A 24,826-nucleotide genomic window follows, 5' to 3' on the forward strand; every position below is an offset into this window, starting at 1 on the left:
TCTTCGGTTACTCTTTGGGTGCAGCAATACTCAGCCCACTACCCAGAAAGAGAAGAAACTGATGTCCACTCTCAAGTTCCAACGGCTTCCAGAATCCCCATACTTTAGTTTTCCCATCTATTAGCTGCCAGAAACGTAGCTGGTTAGAACATCGAGAAAGCCAGGGATCTGTGTTCCAGTCTAGATCTGAATACTAACATGACATCTTTGTGTCAGTTTCAAATTCCTTCTCTGTAAAATGGAGAAATAGGACTCATGACTTTGAACGCTAACCATGTGACTTTTTTTTTTTTTTTAATTTGACAGAGAGAGAGATCACAAGTAGGCAAAGAGGCAGGCAGAGAGAGAGAGGGAAGCAGGCTCCCCGCTGAGCAGAGAGCCTGATGTGGGGCTCGATCCCAGGACCCTGAGATCATGACCTGAGCCGAAGGCAGAGGCTTTAACCCTCTGAGCCACCCAGGTCCCCCTAACCATGTGACTTTATTCAAACAAAACAGGTGGCTTCTTGCTGGTGATTACCTGCATGGCTTCCAGCTTCCCTCCCAAGAGGTAGCTATCAGTGCAATGGCTCAGCAAAGTGGAAGGGGAGCTGGCTTCACTCACTACTCCCATCTTTCTCCAATGGGGCAATCTCTTCTCCTCAGAGAAAAGCCTAATCACAAATCTAAATGGACAAGACCTCTTTGCAGCTGGTCAGAAAAACCTACACCCAGGAGTCCCAAGAGTGACCAATAAAATTCCTAAATAGGAAACAAAGTGAGGGCCCTTTGGGTCTTGGATAAAGGCATAGATTTGAAAACACATAGGTTTAAGTAGAGTATGGGAAAGCAGAGGCACAGGGCAGCAGGGCTGGAGCAGGAAAAGCTGTAACTTTATTTGTATTTCCTCCCACACAAAACCATCATAACAGGAACAGAGATGGGCAGGGGAAGGGCTGAAAATGTGTTCAATCTGCACATTCTCAGGGCTATTCCAGGGAGCGCTTGAGGCACACCTGTTGGAACAGCTTCAGATCCAGCACTAATTCCTCCCACTCTCGCCTGAAGTCTTCAGATTGGTGGCTTGAGCCCTGCAATTAATTCTCATCCTTTGCCCACCTTGATGGAAGACAGGAAAGCAGACCGAAATGCTCCACTCTGATGGACAGATGTACTGTACTTTCTGTGCCACAGGAGCAGAACTTGAAGCTGCTTCCAAGGCTCTGGAACACTTGCAGCAGGGCTAGAGGCCAATGGTGTATGAGCGGCCTGTGGGATTGTGAATAGCAGAACAGACTGGTGCTGTCACAGCCCACTCATACCACACCTTCTTGGAATTGCTGCATCGCCAAAAACGCACGCAGATGGTCTGGCCTTCACGTACTGTAATGGGCTGCTGCAAGAAGAAAGACAGGGAGGTTCAGAGTAGAGCTGATGAACTCTATGTGGCAATGTACTGCTGAGCTGAGCATGGAGAGAAAAGGATAAAATGTGACATTCCAACCCTCATCAAGTTTATTTGAAGTCTTTCAGAATGAATAGTCAGAACTGAACCATCAGACACTGAACAGATCATCCAAAGTGTGATGAGTGCCGTGAACATGCAGAGAACATGCGCTACAAGAGCACCTAGGAGAGGGAGCGCGCACCTAGTCCTGGTGGTCCTGGAAAGTTATTGGACAAGAGGAATGTTTAAGGAGACCTGGAAGATAAGTACACTGGGTGAAAAGGTGAACAAAGAACTTTCCAGAAAGAAGAAAGGTGTGAATGCCTGAAGCAGGAAAAAAGACAGGGTATTAGAATCATGATGAGCCCTGAGTAATGTACAGATTTGTTGAATCATTATGTTGTACATCTGAAACTAATGTAATCCTGTTAATTATATTTCAGCTAAAAAAAAAAAAAAAGATCCATAGGGCTGACGCAATATAATCAAGGGGACAGCAGCTGAAAAAACCACCTAAAACTAGATCATACCAAGTCTTACAATGTTAAATCTTTATCCTGAGGGCAGTAGGAATCATTGAAGGGTTGGGTTTTGTTTTTGTTTTTTTAAGATTTATTTATTTGAGAGAAAGAGAGCTTGTGTGCACAAGCAGAGGGGTAGTGAGAGGGAGAAAGAATCCCAAGTAGAATCCATGCTTAGTGTGGAGCCCAACACCCATGCTCGGCTCAACCTCAGGATCCCAAAATCACAACCTGAGCAGAGAGCAAGAGTCAGACACTTAACTGCACCACCCAGGCAGCCCGAAGTTGTTGAAGGGTTTTAAGGAGGACAGAGACATGATCAGATCTGGGTCTTTAAAAGATGATTCTTGCTTAAGGTAGAGACTGGACAGAAGGGTAGACAGAGGAGATGTGGGGAAGCCAAGTAGAAGGCACTGAAGATATCTCAAGACCTACAACAGGGCTCCAGGAGCATGTGGGAGCAGCAGAACATGGGTCACAGTCAAGCATCCTTCTGAGAGTAGGGAAGGGGCAGAATACCAATGGCAAGTTACTTCCTTAACCCACTGAGTGTAGAAGGTGATTCCTACCTTAATGGGGAAAAGGATGGGAAACCATGAGAACATCCCAGGAGAGTGAGTCTCTGGACGGATACCTATGTGAAAAAGAAATGAAAAAATTGTGGTCTCTGTGAGTCTACTTTTTGCCTGGATTGAGGGGAGTGTCTTTTGTGAACGGAGAAATAAGTAATCAAAGACCCACATTCACAGATGTCCTGGGCTCCCTGTGACTCTAAGTGAAGCATGTACATAAGCTGCCCAGGTAACATACTCATACCCTGCCATCCATTACCCCAGACACTCACTCAGGGTGATGTCCTGATAAAGCACAGTCTCAAAGTAGCCTGCAAAACCATGAAGTACTGTGTTCACCTCCACAGGAAACTCCAAGGTGCAGTAGCGGTTGTTGTCAATCATAGGATCTGTTAGGGAAGAGTTATGTGGATGACAAGGGACCAGAAGTTCTAGATAACTTGGTAAAGTAATAGCAAGAACATGGGAAGCTTAGAGAGAGCAGACCCGGGATAGCAAGAAACCAGAAGGTAAGCTCTTACCCATTCAGTCAGAGGACAGTCACAAAGGAACCCACCTCTGTTGGGATGGCTGAAGGTGAAACAGGGCTGGGGCGCAGACAGCTGGTGGAAGTTGTGTAGCCGCACCACGTAAGGCATCTCAAATTGGGCCTGTCCCGAGAGACCGAGCAAGAGGTAGAGCAGATAGGCAAGACACACCACTCTCCCAGGAAAAGAAGCCTGAGCCTCCCGGACACAGAAAAAGATAAAAACATTTTCACTTCAACCACTCTCCCACATCCCCATCTCCTTCACCTCTTCACCTTCTCCAGTGGAAGAAAATAGTTGATGTTAATATAGGGAATTAAAAAAAAAAAGAGGACTAAAGAAAATAGAGCTCTCCAGAAGAGAGTGGCTTTTTACCTCAGGGTCTCGGTCCTTTTCCCGACAGGCTCGGACCTCATTGTACAGCTTGGAGGAGGAGATGGGAGCCAGAAAGGAGGTGTACTCCCCAGGGATGCTCACACCATCATCTGCAGAGCAGGAGGGTCATATAAGTTCCCAAGGAATGAAAATGGAGGTTCAAACCTCCCACATCAAAACAAACCAGCCAAAAGCACCTTGATCTCAGGGTCCTGTGTTCAAGCCCCGCATTGGGGCCTACTTAAAATAAAATTTAAAAAACAAAAAACAAAAAACAAAACAGACCCAGTCGGCTCCAAGTCATCACATTCCCAGGCCAACCTACTCCCCAAGTCCTGTCATAGGAGATGCTACTTCTAGGTAAGAACTCAAGATATTCTAATCTAGTGGTTCTTCTGTGGGTCAATAAAGATCCTTGAGATCTGTATGAAAGCTAAGCCCAAGGTACATTTCATGTCAGTGCAGGGAATCCACAGACGGACAATCTCTGCTCTAGTCCACTCCTCCCATTTACAGATGGAAATGCTGAGGTTCAGAAAGATTGCTTTATTTGCTATGGGCACTGACCCACATCCAACCCACCTTCCCCTAAACCTTTTTTTAAAATTTATTTATCTATTTATTTAAAGATTTTATTTATATATTTGACAGACAGAGATTACAAGTAAGCAGAGAGGCAGGCAGAAGAGAGAAGAGGAAGCAGGTTCCCCACTGAGCAGAGAGCCCGATGCAGGGCTCAATCCCAGGACCCTGAGATCATGACATGAGCCGAAGGCAGAGGCTTTAACCCACTGAGCCACCCAGGCGCCCCTCCCCTAAACTGTGTAACCTCCTCCATGGCTGCTGCCCTATACCACCCCCCCACACACACTCCCCCTCCACAACCTGCTACAGCCTTCCTAGCTGATAATCCATTCCCCCTACTCAGTACATCCCAGCCTGGAGGCACCTTTTAGGAAGTGTTGGGCTCCATCTAGGCACTCAGGCGACAGTTCATTGTCAGCGAAGGAGCCTAGAAGCTCACTGACGATGATGTCTGCTTTCTCTGGAGCTACCCATTCCCGCATGTCTGATGAAACTACTGTCACCTGGCTTCCCCATTCTTCAAACTGCCAGTTCTCTAGCCTAAGATAAAGATAATGCGAGTGAGGACTCTGAAAAGAAAAACTGGCACTGGACACAAACTTCCCAGCAAGGAGGTTGCTACTCACGTTACCACGGCATTTGGGTTCTTCTCCACAGCGTACAGCTTTATCCGCCGGTCAGCCTGCTTGGCTGCCCGCAGGGAAGCATTCACCAGTGGACCCCGGCCTGCTCCCAGCACCATTAGCACCCTAAGAAAGAAAGGGGAAGGGTCAAGCTGACTAGGCAGATGAAGAAGTAGGTATGCAAATCTTCGGGATTATGGGGAGGAGCACTCACTGGACATTGGTATCCTTCTCTTCATCTGGCACTCGATCTAACAGACATTTATAGATGGCCTGGGCAAGGAGGGAGAGAAGAATTCATGGCTATAATCCCATCTTCACCCAGGTCAACCCGGCCCTATACTTGACCCGGACCCAAACTATACCTGCTGATATTGAGAGTATTTGATGGGGTCCTTTTCAAACACTTCATATGTCTGAGATTCCAGATTGTCCATCAGTGGCTGATGAATGAGAGGAAAAAGGCAAAGTGAGGCAGCCTGCTTCTGGCAGGGGCACTGTGCCAGAATACCAAAAACTTTCCCACTGTCTCCTGAGCTTTGGTAGGATTTTAGGGCACCTACTGCAGAAACATTTTCCCCATGGCTCCCTCCTCTCAGCACACTCCAGACCCACCTGGAGCGGGGACTGCAGATAGTCTTCATAGCCCTTGGCAAAGAGTTCGTAGGCATTGGGCGGAGGGCGGTTCTGGCTCAAGTATTCCAGGTACTGGAGGTAAGAGCAGAACTCCTTCTCTGAGTGGTGATTGGTGCCCGTGATGATGAACTGCACTTCCAGCTGTGAGAGAGGGCAGACAATCAGACACAGTCCTTGAACCAAGCTTCTGGGATACTGTATGGGTTACGGCCAGAGAACCCTAGTATAAAATAAGGCCTGGACCAGCAGTCTTCCAGTTCAACAAATCCCTCCAGATATCAACAAAGCAGCATGAGGCTTCAGTAAACTCATAAAGCCCTTCTATGTCCCTCCTATGTCATATAAGCATCATCATGGCTCAAACAGCCCCGTGGATCCTCGCTGTAACATCTTAAATGAAACCCTCTATGAAGTTCTCATGAGACCTAGTTCCTTTTGAAATGTTTCTGGGACTCCTACTGCCAGTTGCCTCTTTGTTCTCAAGACCTCCAACTTTGCTGAAATTGCGCTCCAGAAACCAGAGAAGAAGACAATCAGTCCCACAGGAAAAAAAAACATCACACATATATGAGTAAGGCAAGAGGATTAGCTGGAGTACCTCTGAAACCCTTTGACCACCCACCTTGAGGAGCCGGAAGATGAGCCTCTGGTGCATCTTAGAAAGAACAGGAAATCCCTTCTTATTGGTCAGGAAAATGCTGGTGGGGAGAATAGCTGCTTTGATGGGCTCCCCAAGCCAACGATCAATGACATGATTAGATGGGAGGTCAGCCCCAATTTCAAGAGCTATGAAAAGATAAAGAAAGACCACTTACCTACTGCTAGGCAAGACAGCTTTCCTTTGTGCTTTTTTCTGCAAGATCTGTTGACTACCTAAGAGCAAGGCAGACTGAGGCACAGAGTAGCAAAACTGCCTACCAGCCAAATATACATGAAACTCCTGATTTTTTTTTAACTGTATCCAGCTTCACTAAAGATACTTTTCATAAACAATCATGGTCATTTCAGGCAGGACATGGGCAGACAATCCTCAACAGTATACAACTACTTTCAAACTCTCTTCCTCAGTGGACTACCAAAATCAGAGAGCTACAGTAAAACCCAAAGGTGTGATGCTCTGAATAGGGAAAGTTTAGAGTGCAGGTTGACGGTTCACATTTAGCATGTTGTTTAACAACTTTTCACAAGCTGACCCTGATTTTCAAGAAATTAAATGAAAATGTTAGAATTTTCAATCTGAAGATCCACAAGCTAAAAGAGGAACTCTTTTGAGGGATGCCACCTCTGTGGTGATAATCCAAAGTCCATATTGTTTGACATACTAGGAACAATGTTTTGGGGTCACGTATATATTGAAGGCATAGAGGGGAAAAGAGGATGTAAAAAATGAATTTTAGTTTTTCCCCACCACAAGGCATCTGTGCCAAGGTGGCTAATGTGTATCAACCTCAAGGAATCCCTCCTCTGGGGCACCTGGTGGCACGTTAAGCGTCTGCCTTTGGCTCAGGTCATGATCCCAGGGTCCTGGGATAGAGTCCTGCCTTGGGCTCCGTGCCCCATGGGAAGCCTGTTCTCCCTCTCCCACTCCCCAGCTTGTGTTCCCTCTCACTATGTCTCTGTCAAAAAAAAATAAATAAAATCCTTAAAAAAAAAAAAAAAAAAAGGAGGGGGGCCTGGGTGGCTTGGTGGGTTAAAGCCTCTGCCTTCAGCTCAGGTCATGATCTCAGGATCCTGGGATCAAGCCCCACATCAGGCTCTCTGCTCGGCAGGGAGCCTGCTTCCTCCTCTTTCTCTCTCTGCCTGCCTCTCCGCCTACTTGTGATTGCCTCTGTCTGTCAAGTAAATAAATAAAATCTTAAAAAAAAAAAAAAAAAAAAAGGAATCCCTTCTCCTGGGAACCAAGAGGAAGCTTCTCAAAACTAGAAGGGAATATGTTCCCCCTCCCCATGCCACTCCCCCAGTATTAATCTAGCTTTGGAGATATTCTATTAGTGACATATGCCCTTCCTCCAAAACAACAATGAAGTGTTCTGTGTGCTAACAATATAGCTTTAAAAAAGAGTAAAACAAAATTCTGCATTTTTTATAAAAATTGATAAAAAGCAGGGGCGCCTGGGTGGCTCAGTGGGTTAAAGCCTCTGCCTTCAGCTCAGGTCATGATCCCAGAGTCCTGGGATCGAGCCCCACATCGGGCTATCTGATCAACAGGGAGCCTGCTTCCCTTCCTCTCTCTCTGCCTGCCTCTCTGCCTACCTGTGATCTCTCTCTCTGTCAAATAAATAAATAAAATCTTAAAAAAAAAAAAAGAAAAAAGAAAAAAAAATTGATAAAAAGCAGTATTTCAAACTGTAAAGTCACCAAAAGTACACAGTTATCAAAAATGCACACACTCCACTTGGCATCTCTGAAACTCCTGATTCTTATTCACAGGAGGTCAGAGAAGGAAAACCTACCCAAGACCCTTGTAGACTTACCCACTGCAATCCTCTTGCTATAGTCACACAAGGTCCGGAAGTTGTGCCACCTGTCCAGGGTCAAATACACAAAAATACAATCAAATATATATGGCCCACTAATCACCATAGCTGGAGGAGACTACCCTACAGGCTCTACCCTGTACTTCCCCTCCCCCTCCCCTCTGCCCTGGTACAGCAGCAAAAGGAGACATACCACATCCATGTCTTCTCCTCTCCACTATATTCCTCTGTATGTGTACTCGGTGCATTCTCAATGATATCATCTCTCAGGTCCTCTGGAGCCACCAAGGGTACCCGCATCCAGAACTGCACATGAACAAGTACCCTTAGTTCTAAGTACCCTTAGAATTCCATTTTGAACTCATGGGGTCCAGAACGCTTCCTTCAATTATCTTGATCCAGATCTCAAGTTAATCCTTTTATATGTTTTTCCCAACTTGTGATTATATGTACCCATATTCATATCTTGTATATATCCTTATGTAAATATCTGTCCTGTTCTTAATTGCAACTGTAAGTTTCTAGAAATAATTGCACATTCTGTATGTTTTCTACCCCTCTGCTTACTACTTTTAGATGGTGGTAGGCAGTACTGACATTTCAGTTCTGCCAAATGCACCCTTTACTGAATGGCTAGGAACAAGAAGGTACCTAGCACAGCCTGACTACCATAATATGCAGCAGGAAATGAGGTTCTCAGCCATACCATGGATGAGTGGTGGCCAGTGTGGATGTGGTTGGTCAAAACCCTGGCCAAGTTTGTGTTATCTTCCTGATTTAGGGGCAGCAGGAAAGCTGGAAGGCCCAAATATGCCCCAAAATTCAGCTCCTGTAACATGGCCTGGAATGGAGATCAAGAGGAAAAGGTTAAGAGCTAGCAACCCAAATAACTTTGACTGCATATATTAGATTTACTAAGTTATGGGAGGAAAAAAAAGGTTCTCTGCACCCAGCCAGTTTAAGGACTTGATCTCTAGAAAAGATCCAGTGGAGAGGTCAAACAGTCTTACCGCCTCAGAGTTCCTGCGAATCTTCTCCACTTTTGAGTCTGGACGAATCCATGGGGAAAGCTTTCCCACAATTAGCGTATTCCAGTCTGCACTCCCCCCATCCAAGAAAGACAAAGACTAAATGAGGTTCAGCACTTGTTCAATTTCTATTTCTTAACAGGAAATAGAGAGTAGAGTTGAGAGACAAAGACTTTTTCTATCAGAGATGTGGGATAGCCCGATGCAGAATAAACTAATGCTTTTTAAGCAGGTAAGCAAGAAGAAAACAAGAGTTATCTATGTCCCAGAACTAATCAATATATCCAAGTCAGGAAAGGAGGAGAATAAGGGCACTGTTAGAGCAGTTGTTACTGCCTCTAATAATTAAGGGGCATATGGGATGGTCCCTACCCCTTCCTGACAGCAGTAGGTCTGATCGTGTCTGGGGGCCCGGCCGATTCTTAGCAGGTTCCTGAGTGAACTCCCTCTTGAAACGCGGGTGGAAGACAGGCATGCAGAGGAAATCAAACCTACAACCGCGACAGACCCAGAATCGTCATGTAAAGAGAGTAGCAGTGCCCAAAAAATCCAAGCAACTGGATTAGGCTATCTCAATTCGCACAACCCTTTTAGCCACCATCAGTCACCCGACTGGACTGCTAAGTTCAGCCCACCTTGGTGTCTATCACTTCCGCTGCACTGTGCCTCACTTTCTTCCCACAACATAGGCATGGAAAAGGAGAAAAGATAAAAACCACGCCAAGTGGATTTTCTACTCTGCTGTCTTGGGTTTTCCAAGACTGTCACATCCAGATTTGCCCCAGTACCGCCCATGCCTTCCCCCTCAGGGTTTACCTCTTCTCTTCCTAACCCTCTAACACTCCCCCGACTCGCAGACTATAATCCCGCTCTCCGGGGCCCTGGAGGTCTGTAGTCCCCTTTTTGAGTTTACCTGACAACTCCCCTGACTTTGGGGCTCAGTGACCATATGCCCCAGCAAGTTTTTGTTTGGTTGGGTTTTTTTTTTTTTTTCCCACACTCCAGGCGCTAAGGCTTCTCGATCCTCCCCCAAGGAGTAATGGTTTCTCCCGCCCTAATCTTACCCACTCCGACCCCCTAACCCCTGCCTCTTGAGGATGACTAGTCTGTCCCTCTTCGACCCCGAGTTCGGAGCCCGCATTCCGCTTGCGGAGGTCTGGGCCCTCACCCCTGCTTGGCCACAGCCCCCAGAGTGTCAGCTATTTCGGGGACGCAGTTCAGGTCCCGCCCGCTGGACACGCGGCTCCCACCAGCACCTCCGACCGCCATCGCCGCCATCTTTTCCCTCGCGTTGTCCACGCCGGGATTCCTTGCTATTAGCAGCCAATCACAAAGCCAGAAAAAAGCCCCCGGAAGGCGGGATAAGTCGCCCTAACAACCAGAGCGTCTTCTAGGGCTTCCGAGCTGGAGGCGTAGGGGTGGGGAGTGGTTCTTCCCGCCAATCCGCGGGCTGCACAGTGACGTACGACGTGGCTCCGGAAGATCCACCAATCTCAGGGTCTGATTCTCGACGAGCTTCAATCTCCCATAATGCTTCGTGAATTCATGGACCTCTGTCGAGGGACTACACGTCCCATGAAACCCTGCAGTCAAAGCTTGAAGTAACATCGTGGAGAAAAACGTAATTGTCTCGGGGCCAGTGGCGCAATGGATAACGCGTCTGACTACGGATCAGAAGATTCCAGGTTCGACTCCTGGCTGGCTCGGTGGGACCAGGCTTCCTTTATTGCATGTTGTGCGAAGCAGCATCTTTTAAGTCTCCCTTCCTTTCCTTAACACTTTCCGAAGTTTTCTTGTTCTTCATGCTTTCATTTTTCAGGTCGTAATTTGAGTATTGCAGCCATCTATATCAGCTTTTTCCCGTTAATTCAGAGTTGGTCTTGTATCACTGCTTGGGTCCACCTAAACCTCAAGAAAATTGGGGTTCTGGCTGGTGCTCTTAAAATGGGCTTTGTAGGGCCTTAGTATAGTTACAAATAGATTGTGGCAACTCAGCCACTAATTCCTCATGATTCTAAATCTCAAAACACAAAAGGTAAACACACACGCACACGCACGCACGCACTCCTTCACAGTGAAGCATTACCGCGGAGAGGAGTCATGAACTGCCTAGCGGAGGCCTGGGAAAATATCTTCATTCTTGTTAGAGGGACATAACGGAAGGAGAGGAATGAAGCAAGGAAAGACACAGGGAAGAGAAAGGGGATACCCGAAGGCAGGGAGCCCAGGGATGTTGAGGGCCTGGCAGCGGAGATGGAAAGGAGAGCACAGTACAAAAGGCCCAAAGAAGGAGGCGTTGACAGAACTTCGGAACTGCCTGGCTAGGAGCCTTAAGAAAGAGGAGTCTGGGTTCTGGCCTCTGAGTGAAACAAGAAAGAAGTGGGTTTAGGGACAGAGTCGGGTTTGGAAAGCTGAATTAATTGGACGCCTAGGGGGCGCTGTGTAATAGAGAGTTGGATGAACAGTGAGGTGAACCAGACAAGATTTGGAAATGGCCAGAAGAGAGGTAGTGACAGAAGCCACCAGACTGAATGAGATCATCCTGGGCTCGTCTGGGACAAAGTCCTTGGACACATGGTAAGGGTGTGGATAGGATAAGCTGTAAAGAGCCATGGGTGCAATGTAAGTGCTCCAGAAGGATGAAATTCTGAAAGCCAAACAAGTTAAGAAAATATCTACGAAGCCTGAAGGGGTTGGAAGTGCTTTTGTCTCATCTTAGTCTTCATTTGGTTCTGGCAGATATTACTACTAAAGCTACTACAACAACAACTACTACTAGGCTTTATTTTTAAAACGATGTTATTTATTCATTTGTCAAAGAGAGAGTACAAGCAGGAGTGTCAGGCAGGGGGAGAGGAAGGCTCCCCACTGAGCAAGGAGCCCATTGCCCATGTAGATGCAGGACTGGATCCCAGGACCTTGGGATCATGACCTGATCCCCTGGGATCGTGACCTGATCCAAAGGCAGACATCCAACTGACTGAGCCACCCAGGCTTGCTTGCTTTCTTTCTTTTTCTTTCTTTTTTTTTTTTTTTTAAGATTTTTATTTATTTACTTGAGAGGTGAGAGATCACAAGTAGGCAGAGCAGCAAGCAGAGAGAGAGGGGGAAGCAGGCTCCCCGCGGAACAGAGAGCTAGATGTGGGGGTCAATCCCAAGACTCTGAGATCATGACCTGGGCTGAAGGCAGAGGCTTAATTCACTGAGCCACCCAGGTGTCCCCAGGCTTTATTTCTGAAAACAGTTTTAGATTTACCCAAAAGTTGCCCAGACAGTGCAGGGAGTTCCCATATGCCTCCCCACAGGTTTCTCTGTTACTAACATCTTAACATATATCGTACATTTATTACAACTCATGGACCAATGCTGATACATTTTTAATAACTAAAGTCCATAGTTTATACAGATTTCCTTAGTGTTTACCTAATGTCTTCTTGGCTCCTCTGGGCTGTGTCAAGTTTCTCAGTTGTTCCTCGTTTTTGATGGCCTTGATAGTTTTGAGAAATACTGGTCAGGCATAGTATAGGATGCCCCTCTATTAGAATCTGTCTGATTGTTTTCTCATGATGAGACTGGGATTATGGGTTTGGGGAGGAAGATCACAGAGATAAAGTGTCATTTTCATACTGTCATGTCAATAGTAGGTACTATCAACATCATTTATGACTATTGATGTTGACCTTTATCACCTGGCAAAAGTAGTGTTTATCAGGTTCCTCTACTGTAAAATTACACTCTCCCCACCCCCTTCCATCCTATGCTCGTTGGAAGGAAGTCACCATGTGCATCCCATACTTAAGGGGTAGGGAGTTATGCTGGCCCTCCTTTAGGGCGGAGTGTCAACAATATTTATTTGGAATTCTTCCCTGCAGGTCTTATGAGTAGGTGGCTGTCCAGAGGAAGTGGGTGAGTGCTCTACCAACACTGTAAGAGGTAAAAGAGAGTTTGGAGGAGGCCTGCTTGTTCTGTGCCCCAGCTGTGCCCAACCAAACTCTACATTCAGAGAAGACTTATTAGATGTTGTTTCTTCTTCAGAAGCTAATTATCTGGGCTGTGGACCATCTGTGCTCCTGGCATCTTCCTCCTGATGTCAAGCTGGTGGCTGTTCTGTTGGTTGTTAACTAACCCATCCATGGGTAAGAGTGAGGGAGGAATATCTGTGAAACAGTAATGTAAGTTTTGCCATTGGTTAAAATAATTTTCGAAAGAACTTGTGCAAAAAGAGCCTGAAATGTCTGGCTGGCCTTAAAATAACTTCACATGGGCTGAATTTCATTTGTCTGTGATGTCTTTTTTTTTTTTCCCCATTCAAAATGGCCCCAGGTCTATGGCAAGCATGATGCTGAACAGTTCCCAGTAATTCCATACCGCATTGCTCCCCGCCTTTCCGACAGCACTTTCCTGTGACTTCTAGAAACAGCAGGTACTATGAGTCTACCTATATGAGCCAGAGAGAAGCAAAAGCGAAGGAGTGAAAAAGAAATAGAGCACCTGGTAAAGACAGAGTTGGTGAAGAAGTCTGTCTTCTGTTCAGCCTCCCTCTGCCCTGCCCTCCATGCCGAACTCTTGTGCTCAGAAGCATGTAAATCACTGACTGGAACGCCTACTGAATGCAAGCCTTTGCTGAGATGAAAAGGTAGGGAGATGGTAGGTCAGAGGGAATACCCTGAGTATTTGAGAAATAATGTTACTTTCTCCAACAGGAGCCAGTGACCAACAGGCAGACCCTTGGAAACTTTTCTGGAAAGGAAAGAGTATCCTCTCGCAGAGAATTCTCCCCTTGCCCCTCCACCCCCTTCCCCTCACATTCCTCACCTCCAGGCCCAGTTCTTTTACCTGATCCTGTTTTTGTGACCTTGTTTAAACACCTCCAGCCCATTGTAAACACTCCTTTCATCTCTGGTGCTCAGCTCCTCCCTCAGCACTTACCTCCCTCCCCAGCACCCCTTCACTCACCTCTGTGCCTGCCCAGCCAGCTAGACTCTTCAACACCAAAATAATGGCCCGTTTGACCCTCCTACTGCTCCAAATTGCTTCTGTACAATCAAGGCTGTCCTGCAGCTACCAAAGTGGCAGAGTTACTGAGGCAAAATAATCTATGCCGATTTGCATTCTCTTCCTTGTCAGCTCTATTATACAGTGTTTATCTGTCAAAATGAATAGAAAGTAGAAACTGTTCTGGAACACAGGAAAAGATGGAAAATTACCCGATTTGTTTACAAAGCCAGAACATACCGAATAGCAAAACCTGTCAGAAGAAGCCCCCTGCCCCAAAAAAACCCTACAGACCAATCTCACTTATTAATATATATGTAAAAATCCTAAAATATTTAAGTTTAACATATAAAAGACAGCAGTATATTAACATAATAATTACATACCAAAACCAATTGGGGTTTAATGTTGGGAATTAAGATTAGGTCTGAAGAAATTTATTTAAATAAAAGATCAAAAATAGGGGCGCCTGGGTGGCTCAGTGGGTTAAGCCGCTGCCTTCGGCTCAGGTCATGATCTCAGGGTCCTGGGATCGAGTCCCGCATCGAGTCCCGCATCGGGCTCTCTGCTCGGCAGGGAGCCTGCTTCCCTCTCTCTCTCTCTCTCTCTCTCTGCCTGCCTCTCTGTCTACTTGCGATCTCTCTCTGTCAAATAAATAAATAAAATCTTAAAAAAAAAAAAAAAAGATCAAAAATAAACCAAACAAGAAAAACATCTGATCATTTTTAAGAGTCACCAAACAGAACATGGCAAATCAATTCCATTTGATGTAAACACTCCTAATAGTCTTAATATTCTTCATATATAAATGCATATATGTATATATATGAAGTCAACGATGTATGTAAAAACAAGAGTGTCTAGTCTCATCACTATGTCATTTAGTATTACTGTGAAGAATCTGGAAATTCTAAGAAAGGGTTATAACTTTTGGAAAGAGAGACAAATTTATCACTGTTTGCAGATGATATGATTGTATACATAGAGAATCCATGAGAATCAATTTTAAAATGAGAATTAATAACAGAATTCAGAAAAGTCACTTGATACAAGACAAATACAAATCTATAGCCTTTCAAATGCTGAGAATCACCAGTTAGAAGACATAATTAATAAAAATATCCCAATAACATGATAGTTAAGATAATGGACTATGGAGCCAGATGGTTAAAGCTCTGTCCATCCACTTACTAACTACATGAACATAACCTCTCTGGCCTCGGTTTCCTCGTCCATAAAATGGGAATGTAAATAATAGTACTTATCTCACAAAGCTGTTAAGAGGATTAGTTAAGTTTTGGGGTTGTTGTTTTTTTTTTTAAGATTTTATTTCTTTATTTGCCAGAGAGAGAGACAGTGAGAGAAGGAACACAAGTGGGGGAGTGGGAGAGGGAGAAGCAAGCCGAGCAGGGAGCCTGATGAGGGGCTGGATCCTAGGACTCTTGGGATCATGACCTGACCCAAAAGCAGGTGCTCAACAAATGAGCCATGCAGGCACCCCAGGATTAGTTAAGTTTAAATTAGTTACAAATAGCGAATCCGCCCGTTCGGTAGCTGGTTTTTCGGATAGGCTGCAGTTAGCAGTTTGGGGACCCAACTACAGTTTTTAGAGGTCTTCCTCCCCCTGGACTTTGAAATGCTTTATTTGATCGGCTTGGGCCTGGGCGATGCCAAGGACATCACAGTCAAGGGCCTGGAAGTTGTAAGACGCTGCAGTCGAGTGTATCTAGAAGCCTATACTTCAATCCTGACTGTAGGGAAGGAAGCCCTGGAAGAGTTTTATGGAAGAAAATTGATTCTTGCTGATAGAGAAGAAGTGGAACAAGAAGCTGATAATATTTTAAAGGATGCCGATATCAGTGATGTTGCATTCCTTGTGGTTGGTGATCCATTTGGGGCTACCACACACAGTGATCTTATTCTGAGAGCAACAAAACTGGGAATCTCCTACCGAGTTATTCACAATGCTTCCATAATGAATGCTGTAGGCTGCTGTGGTTTACAGTTGTATAAGTTTGGAGAGACGGTTTCTATTGTTTTTTGGACAGATACTTGGAGACCAGAAAGCTTCTTTGACAAAGTAAAGAAGAACAGACAAAACGGCATGCACACATTATGCTTACTAGACATCAAAGTAAAGGAGCAATCTTTGGAAAATCTAATCAAAGGAAGGAAGATCTATGAACCTCCTCGGTATATGAGCGTAAACCAAGCAGCCCAGCAACTCTTGGAGATTGTTCAGAATCAGCAAATACGAGGAGAAGAACCAGCAATCACCGAGAAGACACTCTGTGTTGGCTTAGCCAGGGTTGGAGCTGAAGACCAGAAAGTTGCAGCAGGCACTTTGCAGCAAATGTGTACTGTGGACTTGGGAGGACCATTACACTCCTTAATTATCACAGGAGACAACATGCATCCACTGGAGATGGAGATGCTCAGTCTGTTTTCCATACCAGAAAATAGCTCAGAATCCTGTTGATGAACTTCATGAACATTTTCTATTGTTAGATACTAATTTCATTCATATATGCATATACACATATTTGTATAATGAACAGTTCTTTTGGATTACCTAATAATTGTAAAGCAAATGACCAAGAAAAAAAGATACTGATTCAACAATACTTGGTTTCCTGTGGCAATGAGTTTTTTTTTCCCTATGACATCATCAGTTGTTGCTATTTCGGCAATTTTTCAGTATGTACACACCTGGAGCAGACCAAGCCTGAAAACCTGCAGAGACATTCATAAACAGAGTTGTTTAAAAGCCGTTTTGGGGCGCCTGGGTGGCTCAGTGGATTAAAGCCTCTACCTTCGCCTCAGGTCATGATCCCAGAGTCCTGGGATTGAACCCTGCATCGGGCTCTCTGCTCAGCAGGGAGCCTGCTTCCTCCCCTCTCTCTCTCTCTCTGCCTGCCTCTCTGCCTACTTGTGATCTCTGTCTGTCAAATAAATAAAATCTTTAAAAAAAAAAATTTAAAAAAAAAATTAGTTACAAATACTAAAGCATTGAGAACCTACCCTGCATATAATAAGCCTTCAATACTATGATTAGTTTTTTCCTCATTCACAATAATAACAAGAACATTGCTATAAAATACTTAGCTAGAGCCTTCCTGAAAAGTGTGAAGAACCTATATAAAGAAAATTACAAACTTTTGCTGAGAGAAAAACTGAAAGACAGAAATAAAATGGAGAGACAAACCATATTCTTTAAAAAAAATCTTATAAAGATGTCAATTCTTACCAAATTAATTTCTCATTTTTACAACATCCAATCACAACTCTAATGGAATCTTTTGTACTTGATAAAATGATTCTACTGTTCATTTGTAATAAAAATCAGACAAGAAAAGCAAAGAAAATTCAAAAAAGGAGGAGAAAGGAGAAGGAACTGACTCTATACTTTAAGCCCTTTGCCTGAAACCCTTTATGAAATAAGCAGTAGATAAATAAATAAAGGGCTACAATGTGCAGTTGGTTTAAGAATAGAGAGACTAAAAGAACTACACCAGTAGCCCAGAAACAGACCAGTTATATGTGTATACATGTTTGTGATGAAATATATGATTTGATTTGTAATAAGAAAACCAGCTAACGTACTGAGCCCTTATTTTGTGACAGGTTCTATGAAAAGCACTCTACATTCGCAAGAACTCTGTGAGGTAGGAGGTATTATTCTCTTGGTCTTAGAAAGATAAAGTGAGTTGCCCCCCTAAGAAGGGGTTTAGATGGGATGCAAACTTAGGTCAACTGACTCTGGAGCCTTTGATCTTAACCTTAAGGCATATTATCTATAATTTTCCTTCCAGAAAGCTATTCTAGACAATCTTCACGAACTAGGACAAAGATTAATTAAGAGAAATGCTTAGTATAGCATTTTTAAAATGATTACAAAGAATGTAAAACAACAAGTTGGATATCCTATAGAGGTATTTATTTATGGTTAAATAAATCATCCATGCAATGAAATCTTAAGCAGCCATTAAAATCAATGTAGCCAGAGAAAATTTAATAACATGGAGGGGCGCTCAATGATATGCTCTTCTGACACAAATTACAAACTGTACATACAGAATGACTTTGATATGTGGGGGAAAATGGTATTTTCCAAATTTTCTGTAATAAACATGTTTATATTATAGAGAAGACATTTTTAAAAATGAGTATAAGGGGCGCCTGGGTGGCTCAGTGGGTTAAAGCCTCTGCCTTCAGCTCAGGTCATGGTCCCAGGGTCCTGGGATCGAGCCCCACATCGGGCTCTCTGCTCAGCAGGGAGCCTGCTTCCTCCTCTCTCTGACTGTCTCTCTGCCTGCTTGTAATCTCTGTCTGTCAAATAAATAAATAAAATCTTTAAAAAAAAATAAAATAAATTAAAAAAAAATAAAAATGAGTATAAAACCAAGGTGCCTGGGTGGTTCAGTCAGTTAAGCATCTGCCTTTGGCCCAGGTCGTGACCCCAGGGTCCTGGGATCAAGCCCCACATTTGGCTCTTGACTCAGCAGAGAGACTGCTTCTCCCTCTCCCTCTGCTGTTCCCTGCTGCTTGTGTTCTCTCACTCTGTCAAATAAATAAAGTCTTAAAAAAAAAAAAGAGTATAAGACCTGTGCCCTCCCTCTGGGCTTTCTGCTTGTTTAGATCCTTCTTTCTGTTGAAGACCCCACCCCTTCCCTGTCTCCAGGCCCCTAAAGCCCCATCTTCAGCAGTTACTCTCACCTCAAAGCACTAAAATAGCCCTCCTACACAGACTAATATTTGTTCAGTCCTAGCTCTACGCCAGGCACTTTATTTATTTATTTATTTTTTAAAGATTTTACTTATTTATTTGACAGACAGAGATCACAAGTAGGCAGAGAGGCAGGCAAAGCCGGGGAGGGGGAAGCAGGCTCCCTGCTGAGCAGAGAGCCTAATGCAGGGCTCGATCCCAGGAGCCAAGGCTCCTGACCTGAGCTGAAGGCAGAGGCTTTAATCCACTGAGCCACCCAGGTGCCCCTATGCCAGGCACTTTAAATATATTATCTCACTTAATCCTCAGGACATAATCTTCTGGGGGAAGAATTACTGATATACCCATTCTGTAGATGAGAAAACTGAGATTAAGTATCTTGAATGAAGTTATGCTTTGGTTAAATGGTAGAGCCAGAATGAGAATACAGTTCTTCTAATTCCCAACTCACTGCTTTTTCTTTTACCTTTCCCAAAATGTGGTCCAAGGACCTTGGGGCTCCCTGAGACCCTTTTCAGGAGGTGCTTGAGGATCTCCTACATGTCTGTGTGAGGCCAAGTTTTCTTTATTCAACCAAAGCCATGTATCACCACAGAAAGAAGATAAAGGAATTCACTTGTCTTCTATTAAACCAGTTATCAAGGAGATTTATAAAAATAAAAAACAATGTTACTCTTGTTGTTAAATTTTGTTTGTTTTGGAAAATATACTTCTATTACTAAAATGTATTTTTGGGGTGCCTGGGTGGCTCAGTTGGTTAAGTTTCTGCCTTCGGCTCAGGTCATGATCCCAGGGTCCTGGGACTGAGTCCTGTATCAGGCTCCCTACTTGGCAGGGAGTCTGCTTCTCCCTCTCGCTCTGCCCCTCCCCTCTGCTCATTCTCTCTCTCTCTCAAATAAATAAAATATATCTTTTTAAGATTTTATTTATTTATTTGTCAGAGAGAGAGAGCAAGAGAGCGAACACAAGCAGGGAGAACAGCAGGGCGAGGCAGAAGCAGTCTCCCTGCTGAGCAAGGAGTCCAATGGGATGCGGGACTACATCCCAGGACCCTGGGATTGTGACCTGAGCCGAAGGCGCAGCTTAACCAACTAAGCCACCCAGGCGTCCCTCTCAAATAAATAAAATCTCAAATAAATAAAATCTTTATTTTATTTTATTTTAATTTCTTTTCAGCATAACAGTATGCATTGTTTTTGCACCACACCCAGTGCTCCATGCAATACGTGCCCTCCTTAATACCCACCACCTGGCTCCCCCAACCAGGCGAAATGGGTGGTATCTGCTTTCTGTTCTCCATCCCCATGCAGGAGACTGCTGCCTTCATAAAGGCAGAGGCGTGAGGGTGGGTAACGAGTTGAGAAGAAATAAGTGTCAAGGTGACCTATTTTTCCCAATGCCAGAAGAGTCCTGGGGCAGGTGTTAGCAAACTCTGGAAGTTGGCATGCTGCCCGATTTTTGCAAATAAAGTGTTATTGGGATACAACCATACCCATTCGAAATAGATAAATCAATAACCTTACCTCCCAATATTTTGATGCAAATTCAAGCACCTCACATGGCAAGTCCCTTAAAGAAGTTGTGACAAAGCTGTGGGGATTTAAACGGGAGACCTTTTCCACCTGGAATGACAATGGAGAAGCAGAACTTGAGGTGGGCCTCAGAGATGCTAGGATTTTATGAGCTAAGAGTTCTGCCAGGTAGATAGAACTGTAACAAGCACAAGAAAGCATGAAGGGGTGAGGAAGCCCACGGGGGTGGCAGAGGGTGAGGGGTGAGTGAAAACTGGGGTAAAAGTTGGAAAGTGGAGCTTCACCTCAAGGACTTGAATCCACAGCTAAGCCATGGGGACTCTCTTTGTAGAAATGACAAAACGAAGTGAAAATTACAAAATATTTAAGAAAAGCAAATTAGAATCATCATAAAAATTGGCCCAGCAGAGGGGTATGAGAGGAGGGACAGTTAGGACACTTGGTAAGGCCTCTAAAGGAGGACCTGCATAGGATGGGGCAGTGGCAGGAAAGGTGTCCATCAACCTCACGGGGTGGCAGGAGGACACTGGCGAGGTCTTCGGGATCTGGCCTCAGCTTCGTAGACCCAGAGCCTCTGCCAGTAGTCCCCTGTGTCTTCAACTCCCTGCACTCACTAGAGCCCAGTATCTGTACTGTTGTGTCAATGTACTTGGGAGGATAGCACTTTCTAGTGGAAGGGATGTCCATCTGATGTGTAGGGCATCCTCTTCCCAGAGTCCGGGATAAGCAAATCAGTAAACATGATGTTGCTTGGAAAAGACATACCTGGACCTAAGGTACCAGAGGGTCTTAGGACAGTAGGCTCTGGAACCAGACTGTATGGGTTCATGCCAGGCCTCTTCAAGTTTTGTGACATTGCAACAGTTACCCCCTCTCTCCACACCTTACTTAGTTTCCCAATTTGTAAGCTGGGGATGGTCATAGTACTCACCTTGGAAGTTTGCTGTGATAATTGAATGACTTATTACATGCAAAATACTTAGAAATCCTATCTGGCACCTAATAAGGTTTCAGAGCTCTTGTTTTATGAAGAGAGCTTGCAATCAGGCCTTGTTCCTGCCCCTAGTGTAGCCCCTCTCTCCAGTAACCTAACTTATATCCCCAGTTCAGTGTCTCTTTCAAACAGGTTTAGGGCTAGAAGAAAACCAGAATACTTGTGTGATGGTGAATTTATGTGTTTCAACTTGACTAGCCTATAGTACCCAGTTATTTATTTTTTTAAGTAATTTTATTTATTTATTTGACAGAGACAGTGAGAAAGGGAACACAAGCAGGAGTGGGAGAGGGAGAAGCAGGCCTCCCACTGACCAGGACTCTGGGACCATGACCTGGGTCAAAGGCAGAAGCCCAACAATTAAGCCACCCAGGTGCCCAGATTTTATTTATTTGAGGGGGGAGGGGCAGAGGAGAGGGACAAGTAGACTCCCCGCTGGGCAGGGAGGCTTGACATGGGGCTCCATGTCAGGACCCCAAGATCATGACCGGAGCCAAAGTCAGACACTTAACCAACTGAACCACCCAGGTGCCCCAGTACCCAGTTATTTAAGCAAACACTAATCTAGGCGCTGCAGTGAAGATATTCTGTAGATGGGGTTCACATCTATGATCAGCTGACTTTAAGTAGAGTACTCTTGATTATGCAAAAGTGTCTCATCTGATCAGTTTAAGGCCTTTTTTCTTTTTCTTTTTTTTTTTTAAAGTAAATTCTGCTCCTAACATGGGGTCCCTAACAAGACTCTGAGATCAAGAGTTGCATGCTCTTGATCTGGCCAGCCAGGCACCCCGGTTTAAGGCCTTTAGAGCAAAAACTGAGGTTTCCCACTGAAGAAGAAATTCTGTCTCAAGACAGCAAGAACCACTTCTGCCTGAGTGGCCTGCCTATAGCCTGCCCTGCAAATTTCAGAATTGCCATTTCCTTGAGCCAATTCCTTAAAATAAATCTCATTTTTTATAATACAATAAATAGAAAAAATAATAATACAATATAATATAAAACATAAGTTCTTTTTCTCTGGAGAACCCTGACCTTGCTCTTTAGATAACTCTTTTCTAAATTCTAGGCTGATTGTTTACTTTTGATTATATGTTCTTTCTCCAGCCAGGCTTGGCATATTTAGGTCTCTCTAAATTTCAGTTGTATTTTTCTAGACCAGGAAAGCCACTTAGGCTAGACTTCAACCACTCAAATACAAACCACTTTTCACAGTAAATTATTTCTACAGATTGCTAATCTTGTCCATTATCAGTTGACTCCTAAATTTTCACTGTCTCAAGATATAAGGAAACCTACCAGTTCCTTTAACAAAACCTAGCCTAGGTCCTTCGAGATGGGTAACGTGGAAAGACTGTTCAGGGGTGAGGGACCTCACAGAGAGGCTGGACCCAGGGATTTCCCTCTCTTTTCGGGAGCATCAGGCTGGCCTCTAGATGGCGCTAGATTTCCTCTGTGCTGGCTGAGGAAGAAGGCAGGGTCACCGCCCCAGAGACCTGGATAGTCACCCTTTGTTGAGAACCTTGAGGGGACAGATTGTGTTTGTCCAAGAGCCCCAGAGTTTCCTTATGGAGAACAATCCTATCTCGAGCTCCGGAGGTGATTTATTTTGTTTCTCATTATAGAGGAAGAATCAGCAAGACTGGGTTCTTGGTCAGATGGGGTAAAAGACAAGTGAAGAGAGAGATGCCTATGAAACAAAGGACAGGCAGCAAATATAAGCCTTTTCTGAAAAGTGTGAGGGGGAGCAAGGGCAACTGAAGTCAAGACGCTATCATTCAGCTGTCACTATCACCCAGCCTCTCACTGGCCCTCCAATCCCCTTTCCACCTATTCCACAATAGCCAACACCTCGAACGTTGGGCACTTCCTGCCATCTCCTGTCACTGTGAGGAATGAAAGGACCAGGACAAACCTCTGTAATGCCCACTTCAGGCAGCACTGAACACCTCTTGTGTCCCTTCTCCCACCTCCATGGCACACTTTTGAGAAGCTTTTTCTACCAAGCGATATTCATAAGCTCAGTAACTACTTTTTCATGAAATTACTAGAATTAATATACTTTCTGTAATACCAAAAAAGCAAAGATACCTGAGCAAGGTACAGATGCAATGATATTCAATAAGCATTTTGTAGTAGGGCAAACTGGAAGCAATCTAAATATCTCTCCTGAAGGGAATGGTTAAATTATGATGTAGCCATACTCCAGCAATATGAGCTAATATTGCTGTATATATGTTTGCAAATGTTTAGAAAAAGCTCTGGTATTATATTCACCAAATCACTCTGGTTACTGTAGCATAGTGGATTGGGGTAAAGGGCTGTGTGTGTGTGTCTAGGGGGTTGTGGTAAATCTTTTACTTTTTACTATTATGTATTTGTTTTGTTTGAGCTTTTTTATAAAACACATTTTTGTTGTAGTTAAGCCAATAAATATATTTTTTTATATAGTTGGGCAGCACAGTTGCAAGCAAATTATCAGTCTTATTTGGGTTTTGGGAAACACAAGGAACAGCTAGCTGTCCAGCTCCATGTCATTTAGGGAGCGAGGGCTGGGAACCATTGCTTTGGAAGCCATTTTGGTTTCTCATTTTCCAACAGGTAGTTGGAAATCTAAACATTTCTCAGACCCCAGCTTTCCAGAGATTTGATTGAAGCCATGGGATATTTTTCACAAATTTTGGTTAAGATGAAGGCTTTCCTTGGTGCATGATTTACTCATTTCTAACCCTGTGCCTTCCCCCACTACCTCTTCCCTTCTTTGTCTTTGTCATTTTTTCCAAAATGCCATCCCAAACTTACTTCTAAAGCATGAACTAAAGCTCTCTTCCCTACTAAGACTCCACCTTATAATTCCCGATTCACTTCTCTTGGTTTTCAACCATATTCATTTGCACTTCCTATTACTTTATATTCTTAGACTGTTTTATGTGTCTACTATTAAGTTTTAGACCTTGAGGACAGGATCCATTTCTTTTTTATTATTATCCTTATTATTTCAAATACTAAAACCTACTTTGGTTTAAGATGAGTACCTAATTAAATGAGGAAATGCTGAATGCCATAATAAATGTCAGGAAAAACTATTTTGAGATTTTTGTTGTTCATCTTTAGATGCTACTAACTACAAAGGGAAAATGTATTCTATATATAAGAGAGATTGGCAGTTACCACCTTAAACAAGCAATCAAACTCAGCATAATTAATTGTGAGACATTCCAACCTGATATGGATCCAGGGTGATATAATGTGAAGTACATAATATCATCTATTAAGTATTCTTTGCAAAAACGTTTAACCTGAATCAAATAAAGCCTGTAGACCTACTTCCAGTTTACAGGAAATGTAGGCTTGTAGCACTGTCAATAGAACTTTTTTCTAATAGTTGGTTTATTTTTAGTGTTTATTTATTAAGTTATCTCTAACCCAACATGGAGCTTGAACTCATGACCCCAAGATCAAGAGTCATGTGCTCTACCAACTGAGCCAGCTGGAAGCCCCTAGAACTTTTCTTTTTCAAAGTTTTTTTAAAAGATTTTATTTATTTATTTAACAGAGAGACAGCAAGAGAGGGAACACAAGCAGGGGGAGTGGGAAAGGGAGAAGCAGTCTTCCCACAGAGCAGGGAGCACCATATGGGGTTCAATTCAAGGACTTTGGGACCATGACCTGAGCTGAAGGCAGAAGCCCAACAACTGACCCACCCAGGTGCTCTAGAACTTTCTATAATCAAGTAAATGTTCTATATTTGCACCACCCAATACAGTAACCACCAACCTACTGAATTTTAATTTTCATTTTAATTAACTTAAA

The 24,826-nt window shown here is 44.0% G+C and overlaps 2 protein-coding genes, 1 long non-coding RNA gene and 1 other non-coding gene across 5 annotated transcripts; 3 read left to right on the forward strand and 1 right to left on the reverse strand.

Annotated features, from left to right (window-relative positions):
* Positions 1-850: 850 nt before the first annotated feature.
* Positions 851-10,092, reverse strand: PRMT5 (protein arginine methyltransferase 5). 2 transcript variants are annotated; one of them, XM_047737908.1, is made up of 17 exons: positions 9,938-10,092; positions 9,142-9,260; positions 8,752-8,837; positions 8,448-8,582; positions 7,935-8,047; positions 7,739-7,788; positions 5,887-6,050; positions 5,244-5,405; positions 4,994-5,071; positions 4,843-4,901; positions 4,632-4,754; positions 4,370-4,545; positions 3,421-3,530; positions 3,075-3,168; positions 2,791-2,907; positions 2,516-2,580; positions 851-1,374 (listed from the first exon to the last, which is right to left on the reverse strand). In XM_047737908.1, the coding sequence occupies exons 1-17, from the start codon at positions 10,045-10,047 to the stop codon at positions 1,222-1,224; spliced, it is 1,914 nt and encodes a 637-aa protein (XP_047593864.1). In that variant the 5' UTR covers positions 10,048-10,092; the 3' UTR covers positions 851-1,221. The 2 variants fall into 2 exon arrangements, with proteins under 2 accessions (XP_047593864.1, XP_047593865.1); XM_047737909.1 differs by lacking the exon at positions 9,142-9,260 and having other exon boundaries at positions 9,938-10,059.
* A 120-nt stretch (positions 10,093-10,212) lies between these two features.
* LOC125104966 (uncharacterized) lies at positions 10,213-14,220 on the forward strand. The gene is made up of 5 exons (XR_007128772.1): positions 10,213-10,454; positions 12,642-12,675; positions 12,805-12,905; positions 13,093-13,351; positions 13,473-14,220. It is a non-coding gene; the product is annotated as an uncharacterized LOC125104966 (long non-coding RNA).
* Positions 10,403-10,475, forward strand: TRNAR-ACG (transfer RNA arginine (anticodon ACG)). Its single transcript has one exon. It is a non-coding gene; the product is annotated as a tRNA-Arg (tRNA).
* A 1,103-nt stretch (positions 14,221-15,323) lies between the features above and the next one.
* On the forward strand, positions 15,324-16,388 carry LOC125104965 (diphthine methyl ester synthase). The gene has a single exon (XM_047737911.1). The coding sequence runs from the start codon at positions 15,401-15,403 to the stop codon at positions 16,241-16,243; it is 843 nt and encodes a 280-aa protein (XP_047593867.1). The 5' UTR covers positions 15,324-15,400; the 3' UTR covers positions 16,244-16,388.
* Positions 16,389-24,826: the final 8,438 nt, after the last annotated feature.

The sequence above is a fragment of the Lutra lutra genome, chromosome 7 (assembly GCF_902655055.1).
Source record: "Lutra lutra chromosome 7, mLutLut1.2, whole genome shotgun sequence".
Lineage (NCBI taxonomy): Eukaryota > Metazoa > Chordata > Mammalia > Carnivora > Mustelidae > Lutra > Lutra lutra.

Coding starts and splice junctions, on each gene's coding strand:
- PRMT5 (XM_047737908.1), bottom strand. CDS start 10,047: ATGGCGGCGATGGCGGTCGGAGGTGCTGGTGGGAGCCGCGTGTCCAGC. Junction 5,072..5,243: donor ATCTGCAGTCCCCGCTCCAG/GTGGGTCTGGAG, acceptor CTCATTCATCAG/CCACTGATGGACAATCTGGA. Junction 4,755..4,842: donor GAGAAGGATACCAATGTCCA/GTGAGTGCTCCT, acceptor TTTCTTTCTTAG/GGTGCTAATGGTGCTGGGAG.
- LOC125104965 (XM_047737911.1), top strand. CDS start 15,401: ATGCTTTATTTGATCGGCTTGGGCCTGGGCGATGCCAAGGACATCACA.